At 39.8% G+C, this 19,032-nt stretch overlaps 2 protein-coding genes across 4 annotated transcripts in view; one reads left to right on the top strand and one right to left on the bottom strand.

The window, feature by feature from the left end:
- IFT140 (intraflagellar transport 140) overlaps positions 1-19,032 on the top strand; it is an 88,762-nt gene that overhangs the window by 45,367 nt on the left and 24,363 nt on the right. The window lies entirely within an intron of this gene.
- The window catches only part of TMEM204 (transmembrane protein 204), a 31,425-nt gene that overhangs the window by 5,573 nt on the left and 6,820 nt on the right, over positions 1-19,032 (bottom strand). Inside the window, exon 2 of the mRNA XM_009939184.2 lies at positions 9,351-9,506. Coding sequence (XP_009937486.1) covers positions 9,351-9,506 — 156 coding nt within the window. The remainder of the gene's footprint in view (positions 1-9,350; positions 9,507-19,032) is intronic.

Genomic DNA, 19,032 nt, shown 5'->3' with positions numbered 1-19,032 from the left:
CCTGCAGCCAAGTTGTGGACCTGTTTCTTTCATTCTGGTTTAAAATTCACAGGAAGGAGGGTACTGAGGTACAAATCGAGAGACCCATCTTACTGATGAGTCTGCCACATGACAAAACTTTGTGATCAGTTTTCCTTTCCAGTTTTCCTTTCAGAACTCTTTTGCAATTCATACACACTCTCAGAGGGAACCCAAAAAGCATTAAATAAATTTTAAAAAATGTGTGAAGCAAATGATAAAACCTTAAGCAGGAAGAACTTTGAACCTAAGCTGTTTGTACCAGTGACCCCTTACAGGTACTTCTAAGGGACAGTTACAAATATTAGCAACAGTCCACTTTGTACTGTCTCGCGTTATTTGTTTGAGGCTCTCTTGGCAGGGGAAGCTAAGTTGAGAACACCAGTTACACAGAGTAACCCTGATGCTATGTCATGTCTTGCAGCTTAATTTCCAGTTATTGAATTGTGACTGGTGCTTTCCCACTGCAGGTTTACAGGTGTTTGCCATTATCTCTGGCTTAGAGAAGTAATGGATGATTAGTGCTTCTAGTTTCCTTACTGAAAGTCAGGTCTGCTTGTAAATAAAAAATAAATAAATAAAAATAAGACATGCTGGGAAAAACCTTTAGGGTTCCTGGTGCGTGTGAGAGCTGTACTCCCTTGGGCATGAGTTTGCCTCCTTCTTCACTCATTTATCTAAGGCAAGAAGCAGTGGTCTACGTGCATTTCTTTATGGCAGAAGTAAATAAATGCTGTTTAAATATTGAAAATACTCCTACTTTTTTTCCAAACACTCAGCTTTTAGTTAAATTACTTAGCTTTTTCTTTCTTGTTTGTGTATCACTTATGGCTAATTACTGTCCTAAATGGCTACACATCTCCATGCTAGACCGGCCACCCTCATGAGCTCTATTCCATCTGATGGAGAAATTACCCACCAGGACAAAGCACTAAGGCTTCCTTACAGGTCCCAAAATAAAACTATGTATGCTAGCAAGACTATTTTCCTTCACAGGCCCTTTGCCTCAACCCTGATCAGATGAGCTGCCAGTCATGCAAGAAGCTTTCTCTCCTTTTGCAGTTCTGTGCCAGTGTATGAGCAGGGGGCAACTGGGAGGTAATGGATTTGAGAGCTCCCCAGCTTGGCAGATAGCAGGAGTGAGTCACTGGAGCTCTTCAGTGAGAAACGTAGGATCTGTTTAGAATACTTTGCTGCAGACTAGACAGGAACTGACATTTAAGAAGAGAGAAAAACATGACAGAGGTGGCAGAGTTGGAAGCATGTTACTGTAGAGAGTTTACACAATTAGTTTTACAGTTCTGCCAGGGTAAGTGAGCTCTGGAATAAAAATGTCATGGTGAACATTATTTTCCAGCATTCTTATTTCATATTAGCATGACCTGGTATTGGATTTATAAATGTAGGCAATAGAGAGTAAAGGGTGAAGAAATCGTACTGATCCAAAAAGACTGAGTTTGCATACAATGATATATAAATTTGGATGAATGCTGCTTTTGTAAGGATGTTGATGTGTGAAAACCTCCATTTGCTTGGAGAGATTTTGTCTGTAATAACTTAATCAAAATTAGACTTCCTGAAGCAAAGTGTTCCAATGTGCTATGTATGATTTCCTTGCCCTTAGTATGGTCTTGTTGTACACCAGCCAAGAATTGAGATGGAACATTTAGCAGCAAGTCTGTTCTCTGAATGACTGGGCAAACACATTCAGTTCACTTATTTGTGCCTGCCTGGCCCTTCTCCTTCAGCGGTTCCTCTTTCTTAGGGAAAGTAGGTTTTCATTGTGGGTTTGGTTTTTTTTTTATTCCTCTGTTATAAAGATGGCTGTATCTAAGGAGTGGTGCCTCCTAGTTTGGAGGAAACCTTGCGAATAATTACGTGCATACCATTTGGCTGCAAACCCTAGCATACTGATGCAATAATACTCAGTTTCTTTAAGGAAAGAGAACGAAACTGAAGTTTGACTAAATGTTTTATTTTTACTAACACGGCTAAAGCAGTGTTTTCATTACATTGGTATCTCATGTGTTGCCTACTGCCTTCACTGTGAGTGATACTAGCATTAGGAAATCTTTGATAACATTTTAACTTGTTCCCTTTGAATATTGTTAAATATTCAATTAGTGTATGACTTTTGTGAGGATTTAGTGTAGGAAACATGGTGCTGGAATTTTGCTCCTCCTCGTGGTTGTATAATATGGGTATAACTTAGTTGTTAATGTAAATATACCAATGCAGAATTTGGCTCTGTATTCAGAACAGTTAGAAGCACACCTATAAAATTTAACCTTGTATTAAGAATCCGTCTCCATGACTAAAACTGACTGTGGTGACTTTTCACTTTTTAGATAGATATTTGTAATATTGAGCAACAGCATCTGAATTTAGTTTCAGTATTCCAATAAAATACCTGGAGGGAAGACAGCCGGCTTCCCAGACTATTTCCCATAGGTAACTCTACCAAAATAACCAGAAAATTGCTCTACTTGCCATCAGTCATCTTGATCTCTTAATTTACAATACAGTTTGAGGAAGGCCAGAGATGGGAAATATTTCTTTAAATTCAGTTATGAAAATATTAAACATTTGCATCTGGTTTTCATTTGTTTTGTAGCAGTGATAAGATGTATGGCTGAATTTCCCTAAATTAATTTCATTATGTACGTCAATCAATTTCAGATCATTTTATTGTGTATTGTCTAAAGTCTGCACAGAGGCCACATCTTTACGAAAAATCCTGATGAGATTACTTAAAGTACTTTATTTTCCCATAGAGCTGTTGTTTATCTCAAGTTGTTTCCCATCCGTAGCAAAACAAGCCTGGATGGGGGGGGGGGGCTTTTCCGTTGGGGAAGGAAACAGATAACGAATTCACTAGGAAGACTTTTCGCTGGGACAGTATTGACTGTGTGAGCAGGGGTGGGTTGGGAGAATGTTACTTTTTGAACTTACATTTCAGATCTGTATACTGAATTTCCTGTTTGACTGTAGCTGGCTGCAAGCCGACTACAGATTTTTAGCATTTTAAAAGAACTCTCATAGTCACTTTTTTTACTTCTGTAATAGTTGTTTTGGGTTTTTTTCCAGACACCCCTTGATTCGCATTCCTCCTTTTTATTAGTACATTGGTATCACAGTTGAAGAAATCTACATTACTATTTTTCTGGGTCAGTAGAAAGTCTGTATTGGGAGTTACAGTCTTCCTTTTTAGAGCTTGTCCTATGGAATGACTTTTGCTGCCAGGAAGAGGGAGCAGAAGGAAAACAGAGTAGCCAGACGGTTGTTCAGAATTCACAACCCACACTTGTGCAGCAAAACTGCAAACGGGGGGGAAATATTTCACCTCTCATTTCTATGTGCCCTGTAGACATTTATAGGGAATGATTTAGCTGCAGTGAGCCACGAGCCTGAATAAGCTGCTTGTAAGAGCTCAACTGTATTTATCAAAGTGAGATAGATTCCCAAAGTGTGATTGCTATAGGATTTATGTAAATGATTAATCAATTAACACCTCTTCCTGTGTAAGTCTAGCACATGAGAGTTGTTATAGTGCAAGGCAGATGTGGAGCTTCTGCAATAGTTGTGTGCCCTTTGTTGTAGCACCGGGCTGAAAGCTGTAGAAGTACACTCGCTTTGGTTCATAATGCCACAGAGTGGCCTTTGAGTTTTCAGTTGTACATTGTTGAGTACAATAAAAATTTCCTTCTAAGGATTTTGGCAGAACATAATATCTCTTAGAATTAAATGAGTTTTAAGTAGCAAAGCTTCTCAGGGGCAATAAGATCCTCTTGTCCTTCAGTTTTCACCACTGAATTACAGTGGCTTTCCACTTGTGGTGCTGTTTGAGTTTCTCTGTCTTTAATCTGATAAGGTTGGGAGAATTAGTCGGTGTGAGGCAGTGAATTCTACTTTTCTGTTGGCTGGAAATCTTCAAAGGGAGGTGCAGAGGACTGCTTAACAAGTTTAGGTCTACTGACAGTGAACTTGCTTTTCTTGGTTACCTTTGGGAGATTTCCTTAGAAATGATGCCAGTCCTTAAACTGAAGGTTGAAAAGCATTCCCTATGAATTGGACATAATTCCTGTTGGGCAGCTGTTCAAACGAGGGTAAGTGTGCAGACTTTCACACTGAAAGTCAGCTGCAAACATTGCTTGGCACCTCAGATTCAGAGGCAGCTGGAGTCAATGAAAGCTCTGCTTTTGATCGCAGGAAATTTTGTATCAGACACAGGTAAGAGCTCTTGTCAGCGTGAGCACAAACAACTTGTGCAAAGAGAAGCAGTCATTGACAAGTGATCCTCCTGGAAGTTTCAGTGGTCATCTTTTATCTTTAAGGATGAGCTGCTTCCATTTTTCAAGTGCTCTGTTCATCTCCTGGTGCATCAAAGCGTAAGAGTTGTGTAACTGTGGATCTAGCTAGGCAACTCTGAAACTTTTTGGGGAGACATCTCCATGTATATATAATACGCATGTTCACAAGCAATAAAGTTTGAGTTAAAGAACTTTTCACGCACTTCTTTCTGCATTACTGCGTTATTTCTAATGCTGTGCCTGTCATAAAACATGTTCCTTATATTTGCATATCCAAATGATACTTATCTGGTAATATCTTTGTTACAGTATTTCCAATCAGAATCTGTGCCTTTGACATTGAGATGCTACAATAACTTGCCTGCTAATCATATCAGTATTTAGACATGAAGAATATATGCAGATCTTCTTCCTGCTGCGGTTATACTGGTTGAAGAGTTCAACACCCTTCTTGTGAGCTAGTCCCAGTTTGCTGGTTCAGCTGCTCACATAAACTATTTCAGTCAAAATAAGTGGAATAGGCTTACATATTTTAAGATCTTTGCAGATGCGGTTCATTTTGAAAACATGTGAAAACAAGATCACTTTATTGTATGGTTTGCAGTCCACATAAAGAACAATCAAGTTTGGCACTGAGGTGAAACAAAAATGAGAAATAATGAAAACATTTAGCACAAATCAAGCAGTCAAGTTCTCTCTTTTTGTTATGATTTTTAGGCTATTTACAGTGTCTCATTTATTTGCTTCCTTTTCAGGAAGTATTAGGTTTACGGCTCCATAGATTTCATCTTAGAACAGATCTGGCTTGAGGGTGTTGTGAAGGAAAAAGGTGGAAGGAAGTAATACAGAAATCAGAATCGCATTGCTATCGTGTATATCTTCAGTTGTATTCTCCAATGGCTGCTTTGCTGGCCTGTTCTGCATTAAGATTTTCTGGATATCAACCAATCTAAATTTGTAGTACCCAAAGAGAGAAGGTAAAATGGTCTAACAATCATTTGATATAGGTTTAATACCACAGAAATGAGAGTATGTGTGAACTCGGATTTCCTGTGATGTGTTAGGGGTCTGGAGCGAAATACACCATCAGCAGAAAATCACAAGAGGAAAAGCTGGAATGCAGTGCTTGAAATTTGAGAGGTGAGATTGTAATTTATTTGGCTGTAAATGACAGGCTCAGTAGGAACACAAAAATTTTAATCTTCAGGATATTACGTATTAAAGTAATTTAATGCTGCAAATGGATTGCAAGATTATTAATCATTATGATTCAGGTTTATTCCAATCTTGGACTTTCAGAAACTAGGATGAGATCTAATGTAAGGGATATTTTATCCCAGATCTTCCCCATTATGTGTCTAACATTTCACTCTGAAGTCTCTGATAATCACCACTGTAGAGGACTGGAGACTTGGCTAGACTCAGATCTGATCTAGTCTGGCAGGTTACTGCTTGTAGTAGTTTAATATTCTCTGAAGTGCTCTTTATTCCCTGTCCTGTTAGTATGGATTTCCCCTTCCAACTGCTCTTCTGACAGCTCTGTTATTCATCCTATATTCAGCGCACTGAGTTTGTAACTGTTCCTTGGAAAAAAACAGAAAACCCAAAACCCTCTAGAGGGAAGTTTCTGAGCCTTCACACAAAATTCCACATACAACACTGGTTCCATTTTCACCACAAGCTTTTTCCAAAGCAAACAGCTCGCTTTCCTGTTAACTGGGAGGTGTGAGGTTGCGGAGCTTTGGAGCCGTGTGAATCCCGTTGCTGTCCCAGGAGCAATGCGGTTTCCTCTCTTCTTTCCTTCCTCTTCACTTCCTGGGGCTTTATTTTCTGTCAGAGGTCCATCCTTTTTGAATGACTGTCAAATGCTTGTGCAGGTGGCAGAAGTGAAAAACTGGTGGAGCCTGGAGTCATCGCAAGCTCTAGTGGGATCAGAGATGGTTGATTTGAACTTGTGATAGGGTTTGGAAGACAATACTTAGTACACTTAGTTTTCTAAAACAAAAAGGACCTTTGTTCAGACCTAGGAAACCGTAATGAAACCCACACATCATGTTGCAATGAGTAAACTCAGATTAAAAATAAGTAAATTGCAGGTTGACTTTGTGATTCTGAGCCATATACTCAAGCCTTCCTCCATAATACTAGATTTCATTCTACCAGTGACCATTGCAGTTCTCTTCAGCACTTGTCATATACCATGATGAAATTTAGAGATTCAAACAGGAAGGGACATGATTCAAGTGAATTTTTTCTGAAATTACTGACAGGATGAGCAATTGCAGAACAATTCTCCAGATTATTTGGATTTTGAAAAGGGAAAAATGAGGTTGGTGCTTGTGTTTTCAGTAACATACTTGGAAGTGTAATAAATAAAAATTACCCAGCCAGTACTCGAGATATTTAATAAGATCTATGTATGTATATTCTTAAATATTGTTTGCTCTTCTCACACAAATGATCTTTCTGGCCCAAAGTATATTGGCTTTAACCCTTAAAATGGAAGTAGGGGAGAGCTTCACATGATCTTTCTTAGGCTATTTTGCATGGACAAAGTGCTTTTAAATACAAGCTTTGTATCCACTGTTCTGATGTTTTTGCCTAATATTGCTACTTTACTTTGAAAATAGATGACAGGTTACCATCTTGGAGTGGAGGCTTAGAGGCTGAGTATTACCTTTGGCTTATAGGTGGCTGCTTTCCTCCCCTTCAGTAAAGAAATCTTGGTCTCTAGATGCAGCAATAATCCATCAGACTTGTTCACAGTTTGCATGTGTGTTTTGTCTGATATCAAAGACATGTCAGCCAAAATGTATAAAATGCTGTCACCTGGGCCTGATCCAGGGAATTTGGTGGACGAGGCTGATTTCTGTAGCCAATTTGAGTGGCTCAACGTTAGAGAGCACACACTGGGTTCTGTGAAAGAGGAAACAGCCTCTTTTGTCACCGCAAGCTGAAATCTGAACTGCCTGTGCTGTGAGTGCAGATGCTTGATTACCCAGGTAGTCAGCAGTTGATGTACCACTGTCCTGGAAAATTAGGGATGTCTCCAGGAAGTCTATTTTGTATTGGGATAATGGCAGATTTGATGACTTCTCTTTTTTCAAAAGTATACGTTCCAGAAGACTCCAGCTGGATGTTCTGGATATGCGGAAGGAATATGTTTAAACATGAAACTTCCATTAAGATGATGAGATGTAAAATGAGTACCATGTTACTGACTGCAAGGCAGAAAACCATTTGATGACGGTGAAGGAGAGTGTGGCATAACTGCAAAGGAGTATGGGGAAGGGAGGCAGGGAACCACCAAAGTTACTGCATTATTTCTGCAGATGGGAGACCTTTGATTCATATAGCGGTCTTTGTAACTGTCATGAGCTGCCAGATCCATCTCTTCACACCTTTTGAACACAGGCAGGCAGATCAACTCCTTGATTCAACAGCTTCTTCAGCCATTCTCATTAGTGTTTTGTTAATCGTTCTGACTCTGGCTCTCCTCCCCTCTCCCCTCCCAGCACTGGGGATTTCAAGGTTCAGCTTGCATAACAGGTAATAGCAGGCATTTCCTTCTCCTGTGTCGGGATATCCTGGCGCCCTTCAGTCTCTTTCTGACTGTGTTTAAAACAGACTCCAGCACAGGAAAAAAAAAAAGGGGGGGGGGGGAAAGCCCAGTCTAAAATTAGCAGCCTTGATAGAAGAAAGGCACACGGCTGTCCACTGTGCTGTTTGTCAATGAAACAACACATCTAAACAGGGCCAGAATGCATTTCCTCTCTGGGAAAAACAGACATGTCGAGTTTTGGGGAGGATGGGAGGGAGTGAGAGTAAAGCAGGCATCACACTGATGGTCGGGGAGAATTAGCCAGAAGGTTCCCAGAGTTACAAAACCATGCTGTACCTGAAAAGGCTGTAGGAAAGTCCTGTTACGGCAAGGCTGTATATCTGTCTCTTGGCAGCACTGACTGGTGCTTGAGAGCCTTGCTGCACCTGGAAGCTGGATCAGATGCTTTGAGAGTTACAGAACCTCTGCAGTCTCCTCCTCTTGTTTGAATTTCAGGTTCATCATCCTTAATGGGTGTTTATTGCTGTGAGGACCATACTTAAATGACTTAGGCTAGATTCTCATCTTGCAGCAGTGTAAAGCTGCTTTATACCATTCTAAACATTCTGAGTTTTTAAAGTTGAAATTAAAATTTAAAATAAAATGGTGTTACTTTATTATAACCTGTTGTTTACATTAATAATAATGATACATTTTTAATCTGATGTTGTAAGAAGCTTGAATTTTATACTCCATCAATGACAGTTTCAGGCATGGATATTTTATAGGATTGGACTCTTGGTGTCATGAATACTGAGTGACTTATTTTATGTAGTAAAGAAAGGTATTATTGCAAAATGTTTACAGTTTGTTGCCACTGCTGTCAATATGGCATTGTAATAAAACCATTTCCTTCTTTCCTCATTCATTTCTGTATACAGTCTGTGTCCATGAGAATTACTGCGGGAATTTTATTTATAGCACTCAGTGTTATGAACTGACTTCAGCTTTCTTTGTGCAGACATATTTGTCTATCAAAATCTAGCTGATGGTCATTGAGTAAAATTCAGTGAGCTAAAAGCAAATAATCATGTTTCAGTGAGACTTCAAAAATTTGCTCAGCTGTACTGCTCTGCTTTCAAACAGTTCCTTTGGCATATTTTGTCCTGCTAAATTGTGGGACTACATTGCATCCAGTTTATTTCTTTCATGTTTGCCTTCCTGGTTTCATAGGAAATAATAAAGGCTTGTTTTTCTTGGTTGGCAGAGGACTCATTCTGATATATCCAAGATAAAAGCTTCTATTCATGTACTGCAGAATCTCATGGGGAGAGCTTTTAGGAGACAATGAGCTTACTTTTAGATTTAGACCTTTTTGGTATTCTTTGTCACTTGAAAGATTCATAAAGTAAGAAACTCTTTTCGACCTGGATTTAATAGAGACTAAGGATTTTTCCATCAGCAAAAAGAAGTGGACTTACTGGCAAGTTGGAACACGGCAGCTATGGCTTCTTCCCACCACTGGGTATCCTGAGAAATGATAGGTAGCTCCATCAGGCCCAGGACGAAGATGAGCTGGCCAGCAGTCAGAGCAGCAGTGGCGATGAGGTTACAAGCACGCATCATGTCAAACTGCACTAGGGAAACATAAGAAGTAAGTGTAAAGTTAAAATGGTAGAAAACTGGGAAAAAGAAAATCGTGGCTGAGCAGGTATATAAAATTTGTCAGTCCATAGAAAATGATTCTCAGACACTATGCCTACTCCCAGCAGTGCTTTGCTCTAACTGCATTCCCTGTGGTCTGACAAAGAAAAGATTTTTCTTTAGGATGTGCATAGAATCTTTCCTTTAGTTACACAGCATCGCGTAACTATTGCTTTAGTGCAAAACAATCTTGTATGAAACAAGCAGCTGATTTCAAAGGATGGCCTGCTGGAGGTGCTTGACTTCTGCCCTGCAAAGATTCTAGCTATAATTAGTAGCCAGAATTGTTTGGGGCAGGAACAATGTTTGATTTGCGTTTGTGTGGCACTGACTGAAATGGAACCATAGTTCATAAATAGGTTTTCAAGGCCCTAAAATAATAATCATCCCAAAGACAAATCTGTAACACCCTGAATTTCTTTTTCACCTAGTCCATCTGTATTATCCTAGAAAACATCCTGTGGATGTTAATGCTAACTTCTTAGTGATTTAAGGGAGCTTTGTACAGAGGATTCCTAACTTTTCCTTCTTTTAACATTTATTACTCTTTTAGATGCACTGTGAAGACCCTAGTATTTCTATCTGTGTAACAAGGCAAATGGTTACAATGAAAATGTCAATGTTTGGCAGTTCTGAATGAGGTGTTACGGCATAATTTACATGTATAAGTAAAAAGTTGCATTTTTAAAAAATATACATTAGTTCATACATATATTAGTGGATGTTGTTGTGGGAGTCTACTCTTGACCACCCAGCCAGGATGACGACACTGATGAATTATTTAACAAGGAATTAAGGGATATCTCTAAATCAACTGCCCTTGGCCTTATGTGTGATTTTAACTTCCAAGACATCAACTGGGAATATCATACAGCGGTCACAAACAACTCCATGAAATTTCCAAGCACCTTGACAATAACTGCTTGGTGCAGGTACTGAGGGAGCCAATTAGGAAAGGTGCCCTCCTCGATTTGTAGTTTGTAAACAGAGAGTGACTCATGGGCGAAGTGGTGATTGGTGGCTGTCTTGGTCACAGTGACCACAAAATAGTTGAGTTTCAAATCACAGGTGATAGGACAAAAACTGCCAGCAAAAGGGGAGAGCAGACTTCGGGCTGCTGAAGGAGCTAGTTATTAGTAAGGTCCTCTGGGACTCTGCTTTTGAATGTATTGGGGTCTATGAATGCTGGTCACTTTCTAAGAGCCATCTCTTAAGAGCACAGGAGCAGGCAATTCCAAAGTGTTGGAAGTCATGCAAGTGGGGCAGAAGGCTGGCATGGCTGAGGAGGGATCTTCTTCTAGAACTTAGGCAGAAAGGGAAAGTTTATGGACGTTGGAGGCAAGGACAGATGATACAGGAGGACTACAGGGTTGCTATTTGCCACTGTAGAGAGAATATTTGTGTGGCCAAAGCTTGATTAGAGTTCAAGCTGGCCAGCACTGTGAAGGACAACAAAAAAGGCTTTTTGAAATATGTTAGAGCAAAAGGAGGACCAGAGATAACACTGATGAGGGTGGTCACCTCACAAATAGGGACACAGACAAAGCAAAGACTTTTAATACCTTCTTCGCCTCTGTAACACTGATGATGGGCCCTTGGACCCCTGGAGCCCTGTGTTGGAAGACTCTGACTGGGGGGGATAATAAACTCACAGCTGACCCTGAACTTGTTCAAGACTTGCTGCTCCAGCTGGATATGCATAAATCTGTGGGGCCCACTGGGATTAATCCCAGGGTACTGAAAGAGCTGGCCAATGTCATTGTGGGACCTCTCTCCGTTATTTTTCAATGGTCTTGAGAATCAACTGGAAGCTGGCAAGTGTCCCAATTTTCTAGAAGAGTAAGAAGGAAGACCCTGGTAATTACAGGCCTGTCAGTCTCACTTCAGTGCCTGGTAAAATTATGGAGAAGCTTATTCTGGGAGTTACTGAAAACCACTTGAGAGACAATGTAGTCATTGGTCATACATGATTTCATGAGGGGAAAGTCCTGCTTAACCAACTTAATCTCCTTTTATGATAAGGTGACCTTATCATCTAGTAGATTGAGGGAAGCCAATCGATGTGGTGGTTTTGGATTTTAGCAAAGCTTTTCATACTGTCTCTCACGGTATCCTTCTGGACAAACTGTTCAGCACACAGACAGAAACGTTCATCATATGTTGGGTGAGCAACTGGCTGACGGGCTGGGCTCAAATAGTTACAGTAAATGGGGTTACATCAGGCTGGTGGCCAGTCACAGTGGGGTTCCCTAGGGCTCAGTTTTAGGGCTAGTGCTCTTTAATGTTTTTATAAATGGTCTGGACAGAGGAATTCAACGTATCTTAAGTAAGCTTGCTGATGATACTACATTAGGAGGAGCTGTGAACTCCCCCAAGGGTAGAGAGGCATTACAGAGAGATCTGCATAGGCTAGAGAGCTGGCAATCACGAACCGTATGAAATTCAAGAAGAGCAAGCGCTGGATTTTCCACCTGGGATGGGGTAGTTCTGGTTATATGCACAAACTGGGGGACAAGAGGCTGGAGAGCAACCCCATGCAAAGACATCTGGCAGTTTGGGTTGACTGCATGTGGAACAGGAATGAACAGTGCCCTAGCAGCCAGAAAGGCCAGCTGTCCAGGGGTGCATCCAGTCCAGTATCACCAGCCGGTCGGGGCAGGTGATTGTCCCACTCTGCACTGCACTGGGGTGGTCCTGCCTCGAATACTGGGTGCAGTCTTGGGTGCCTCAATATACAAAGGACATCAATCTATGAGAGTGTGTCCAGGGGAGGGCGACCAAGATGGTGATAGGCCTCAAGGGCAAGACTTATGAGCAGTGGCTGAGGTCACTTGGCTTGTTCAGCTTGGAGAAGAGGCGGCTGAGGGGTGACCTCATTGCAGTCTACACCATCCTCAAGGGGGGAGCGGAGAGGGAGGTGCTGATCTCCTCTATCTGGTGACCAGTGATAGGACACGAGGCAATGGAGTGAAGCTGCGTCAGGAGAAGCACAGACTGGACATTAGGCAAAGGTTCTTCACTGAGAGGGTGGTTGGTCCCTGGAATGGGCTCCCCAGGGAAGTGGTTATGGTACCAAGCCTGTCAGAGGCCAAGGAGTGTCTGCAGGACACTCTTACTCATATGGTTTATATTTAGGTAGTCCTGCGAGGAACAGGGAGTTGGACTTGATGGGTCCCTTCCAACTTGAGATATTCTATAACTCTATATTAAATATAAAGAACAAATGCAGAAAATATTACAGACATAGATATCTGGAGTCTTGTCTGAAAACCTGATTGAAATGTGTCTCCCAGCTGGCTAATGAATGGAACATACTCATTGCTAAGTCGGGTACTTTCAGTGAGGCTTTTTTCCTACTTATGTGGTTAACCTGATGGATGTCCTGTTTTCATCCTTTTCCTTCCTCTCTAGCAAAAGGTGGGATTTGTAAATATCATTGTGCCAGTTCAACATCTCTTGCCAATATGTCCTTGCTATTCTGAAACAGAAGCAGCTCTGTGTTTAAGTTGTCGTATGTTAGAAAAAGAAAGACTCTGGGCATGAATATTCACCAGATTTTCAAAAGTGGCTTAACTGGCTATAAGCTTAGTGGGTGCACTGGCCACCAAAATTTGATTCCTGATCTTCAAAGGAGTCTGCCAGGAACTGCATAAAACAAAACCTGATATAAACAAGTAAGTCTAAACTTCGTGGTAATCACTGAGTCTGGTCTACCTTTGTGAATCATAAAAATTAGTTTACCCTTTATTTTCCCTTCATAAGTCATCTTTAAGTTCCAGTGGTCTAAGAAACACCTAATGATTTAATTAAAATTTAATAAAGTATGGTATTGTATCTGAAAGAGTTAGTTAAGAACCATACTCCCTTAAACTTTTTCACATTGAATAAAATGTTAAGAGGATAATATACTGAGTATTTTTGTTTCTTCCTAGTGAGTTCATCTCTGACCAGAGAGGGAAATTATTTCACTCAAAAAAATAGCTTGCTCACAGATTTTGTGTTTAATTTTCCAAGCTGTCCTTTCTAGCATTGGGAGCATTTAGATGTCTTGCCACATTGAACATTCAGAGGTCATGAAGCATGTTGGCTGATAACAGAATCACATTCAGATGTCTGAGCTTTGTAAATATCAGTAAAACTTTGAGCATTTGGAGTGTACTTCTGTTTTTCCACTTAAATGGACTTCTGTAATACTTTGAGGAACAATGCTTGCTGAAGAGATAGTAATGACTTTCAAGGAGAAATGTACTGAGCAGGCTTGCAGCCATTGTTATTAAAGTACTTTAATTTGTTGACAGAACTGTCTAGTGTCAGATTAAAAAAAATAGTTTGTTTACAGCCATAATGAATTCTGTTGCCTTGTCTGTATATAGTATGCATGAGTTTAAAAAAAAAAACAAAAAAACCAAAAAACCCCTCTGTTATTATATACCCTCTAAATGTCTGAAGCTTATCCCAGAAATACATACTATCCCTTGACATAGAAACAAATACCAAATATTTGCCTTCACTATTATTCATGACTTCTTTTTAACACTTACCTGTATTATAAATTCATTTGGCTTTGCCAGAGATGATATTATATCTAGCATACTAAAAATAGTAAGTTTATGACTGTGACTCAATTGAATTCCAACAGAATTTGTAATAATTTATTCTTCAAATAATGGTTCTGTGGTTGCTGTCCTCGCTTGCAGTTGGAGAGTGCAGCAGCATTGGATGTGTGACGCTGATGATCTTTACTGCTGTTTGTAAGAACTGCAGACTTAGGCATGCTTATTCGCCTAATATGCTGCACTGTTCAGAGAGACGTAGAGATGCAACTGATATTTTGCATAGCTGCTTCTTTTAACCAAAATGAAGGTTGTACATGGTCCAGGTTGGAACTGCAACAGGATGCTGATAGGTGGAATAAGGAGGAAGCAGCTGGAATGATTTCATTAAATGTGAAGACAGTTATTTTTATGGAATTAAGGTATTACAAGAATTTAGTACCCTTCCATATTTTGTATTAGGATATTGTTGTTTTATTCTAACAGGTTTAACGTATGATCTGTTATCTTTTGGTTTTGTTCTAGAATTGTGATGATTCCTCTTCCTCAGAGGGGAAAAATAAATCAAACTTAATAATGTATAACTCTTATAAACTCCATTCTTCTTGCAGTAGAGCTTGTTAATTGTATTCAGCCTGGAATTGCCACTCTGCAGATGACTATGCCTTCTTACTCATAGCCATTGTAACCTTGCATGTTGTCTGCTCAGCACGTGGTAATTCTATTTAATACGTAGGCAGCCCTAAGCTGAGCTTCTGCAACACGAAACCTACCACCCCAAAAGGTGGTAGTTGTGGAAAGCAGCTCTGGCCTCCTTTTCTTGAGGACAACCAATGCACAGCACTGATCAGGAAAGGGAATTGAGTGTGTGCTTTCAAAGCATTTCTTCAGAGCCTGCACCCAAACACGTTGAAGATGTAAATCATGTTGAGGAAGGCCAGGCTACAAAGCTCTTTTCCTGCTTGAATGACTGCTCAATCCAGGAATAAATATTTGTAGCCTCTTATAAAATTGGCTGCAATATAGCTTTGCAAGAGCTGTGAAATTTAGTTTTTCCCTTTGTGCTCTTTTATTCTGCCTGTTGATACTTTAAATTGTATGTAAACCAGAATGACATTATATGTAAACCAGATGACATAGGTAGTTTGTATTTTGGATGTCCCACTTTTTTGTTTTGAACTCATTACTGTTAAACTTCACCTGTCTCCTGAAGCGTAACTGTGAAAGGGGTCTCCTATAGCTAGAGGTGGATGGTCCCAGCAGAACAGAGCTGGACACTGCAGAAGGTGTTTATTCCTTTGTGTGTATCTGACATAGCTGAAGGAGGGAGGACAATTCAGAGTATACTTCTGCTTTTTCCATACGTTTCCTTCACCTCTCTTAAAATGCAATTTGGCTGTCAAGAGTTGGAAAGGGTGGAACTGGAGTGGAAAGAGAAGGGAAACTGGAAAGGGATGGAACTGTTGAGAACTGGAACTGAATGGCTCCAAAACTCTGGTCTAAGTGGCCATTGTTCATCAACATAAAATGCTAGTCTCTGATTTTTTTCTTGTGGAAGCCCATCTGGATGCCAGTGTTCTCTGAGAAGTAGTTAATTCACAGGCATTGTATGCAGCTGGGTCTCTTGTACAGCTGGGGGTAGTGGCTGATGAATTCTGCTTTGTTTAAAACACAGTGATCCGTCAAGGGTCAAACCCCAAACTCCAGGGATGAGACCAAATCAAATTTCCCTGTTGTCTTGCTCACTTCCTAGACCAGATGTATCCATCTGGATTAGTAATGTTGATTTGATTTTGTTATTTGCAAGCAGCAATTTTCTTTTGTTGTGTTCCATGATAGCCCCACGACTATTTGTGCTTTGCAGAAGTAGGTTAGTCATATCGGAGAGTAATTTGCAGTGTTTTAGAACAACGAGGAAGGATGATCTCACTCAAAAGTCAGATTATGCTAATTGCTTAAAACATGAGGTTTTCTTCCCTTTTTTCTGTCTATATATAGGGAAAAAACAATCATAGATGGGAATTCAGGCTTTCGACTGATGAAAGCACAGAGTGAGTATGAAGGACACTAAATGGCCCAAGATATTTTAATATTTGTCTAAAACTTCCCCTGAGAAATACCACTTCTGGTGAAGAAAAATTTTAGTGCAAGCTTAAGTCCAGCTTCTGTAACTTATTAAGTTACCAGTCCTGGGGAGAGCCTCGTGACCGCGCGTTTACTGACCGTACAGGAACGGTACTGACTGCGAACATCTCGCCGTGCCTTCACAATTCCCTGCCTGTCATCTCAGCTGCAGGAGCTGACTGTGAGCGAGATGTTAGTGTATCACCTCTGTGGGACACAAAAAGTGTTACATCTAAAAATGCTATTTAAACTTTGTAATTAGATGGGCAGGAATTCATTATGCTTAGCTGAAGGACAGTACCACCTCAGGCTGCTACTAAGTTGATGACATCTATCAGTTTATCTATAGTGTAAACCTCTTGAGGAATTTTGTTCCTTCCTTCTATTGATTGTTTTGGTATTAAACAACTACTTTAGTTGTGTTTAACTTCAGTTTTCTTTTGACCAAAAGCTACACTTTTAGGTATTGATTTTAAAAATTACTCCAACCAACTAGAGCTCTGAGTGTAATATCTTTTCATTATTGACTTGCTTTTGAAACGCTACTCAGTTGTTAACCTTTTTTCTCTGTCATTATAAAAAGGCAGACTTTATAGGAGGAATTAAATGGTTGCTATGTTTGTGATGAAAGGAATTCTAAAAAAAAGTATTCTCTGGGTGCTTTTTTATGGTTCTTGGGTTTACTTATTGATTACTTATTCAGTGAATTGTTGAGTATGCATTCTGAGATGTACCTGATTGTCTTCATAAATGTTTAGTGTTCATGCATGACTTTATTCTGGAAAGGAGGATAAATGGTTGTGTTTCTGAAACAGACATTTCTAAATAATTATGGATAGAACTGGTGATGCTTCTTATGCTTAAGTTGCTTCCCTTGTAAGAATAATAACAAGCAACTGTTTTTGGTTGCTTGTAACTTTGCTAGACTTCATCTTTTTGGGCTGGGTGCCTGCAGGCTGAGATCATATTCTGCTATTAAATTTTAATCTAACTAGGCCAGTAATTATATTTTCTCTAATATAATTAAGAGATTCTAACTGAGTACATGGTTTTCCTCTGAAACTTGACATTTTGCTGAGGTGTTATTCTGAGATAAGGGATGCATCTCCTGCTGTTCTATTAATATTCATTCCAGTAAGTAGTCTGGTAAGTCTTAGTATACACTGCCTTAACAGAACCATAGCTGGCAACCAAGTCCTCTGACAGCCCAGCAGCGCTAGGCATGTTCATCACACCATGGCTCTGTTGTCAGAGCAGCAGATGTGCCACAATATTGACCACAGTCTGTGCATGTGTTCATCCAGCCACTGCGGTACCAGATACTCAAGAGCAAACAGTTTGTTCTGCCCAAGCTCTGAGCTCTCGCTGGGTGGCTCTGGTGAACTCCACTTCTCATTCCGGCCGCAGTCACTAAGCCATTTGGAAAATAAGTAACAGTTACTCCTGTGCATTAACCTAAAGGTTTGAACCCTGCCCATGATTCAGGTTCGGCTTAGTGCATGGTTTTGTGTAGCAGAGTTCTACTTTTTCAGCCTTTTGGAGTAATTTTTAAAATCCGCATTACAGGGACTTCAGAAATACAAAGCCAAGCATCCGAACATTGGGAAAAGCCAGAACAGTACACTTCTACCGATATGGGCTTATGCTGTTTTTTCATGGGAGCTCTGATTCATTCAACACATGAAATTTTACTTTGCAAAAAAGCTCAAGTGGTGCCATTCAGACCAGCTCTCTATTTGACTGCTGTCTTGATAACTCTTACTTATGGTCTTGCTGTTAATGACATCGAGTTCCAACCTGGAGAACTGAGTTCTGTACTAATAAATAATTTTAGAAGAAACTCTTCTTTATAATTCTAAAAAAATCTAGTTTTGGCAACTAATTGTGTGTTCCTCTTGTTTTGGATGTCAGCATTGTCAGCAAAGATCAGATGTGCAGAAACGGTCTCCACAGCTGACATGGAAATCAGCTGGAGCTATGCCTTGAATATAGAAAGCACCATGAAAATGAAAAGTACAACTATGCTTCATTTGACAATACAGACATAGGAGATTCAGCATTTATTGTTAAAATAGTTAGAGATAATAAGGACAATAAACAGAATCACTGTAATTATTTATTGACAGTCAGCATCATGCTAAGCTTGTCCCAAACTTGTGCTCTATTTAGAAAGTCTTCAGACATTTAATTTCTTCTGTTGGTTTAAATTTGTGGTATTTATGTTATTAACCTCTAGAGCTGTTTTTTGGAGTATGAATTTGGAAATATATTGAAACACTTTAAAGGTAGTCATGAAACAAAGTAAAATAAATGCTGGCAGTATCTAAGTACACCTTTGTATGACTATGTAGCTGAGACCATGGGAGGACTTAATTAAAGCACGGCCTCTTTGATCCAGATATATTTTGATGGTGTGAATATACACTAATTTCTTAAAAGTGAAACAGATCTGAATCTAGTTTTTTCATCAATAGTTTGTACCCTTTCTACATGAGGACGTTGTTTGCATGTCGTCTTATAAGGACAGGACTTTATCCTGAAAAGGAAAGTCTCTCTCTCTCTCTTTTCTTTTTAAATCTCCATAAGCAGTCATATAGCTTTCAGCTACAAGGAGTCCTCAGTATGTTCTGTTGCTGGACACATATCTTAAAAATGAGAACAGTCACTAAATTTTGCTTGGTTTCATCTCCTGAGTAGCTGTCCGAAGTATACAATTTATGCTTTTTCACTTAAAAATAATCATTTAAAAAAAAGGAAGAATTTTATATATTTTGGCACAATT

This window comes from Opisthocomus hoazin, chromosome 15 (assembly GCF_030867145.1).
Source record: "Opisthocomus hoazin isolate bOpiHoa1 chromosome 15, bOpiHoa1.hap1, whole genome shotgun sequence".
Taxonomy (NCBI): Eukaryota; Metazoa; Chordata; class Aves; order Opisthocomiformes; family Opisthocomidae; genus Opisthocomus; species Opisthocomus hoazin.
The sequence above is the reverse complement of the archived record's forward strand: the minus strand, read 5'-3'. Positions and strand labels throughout refer to the sequence as shown.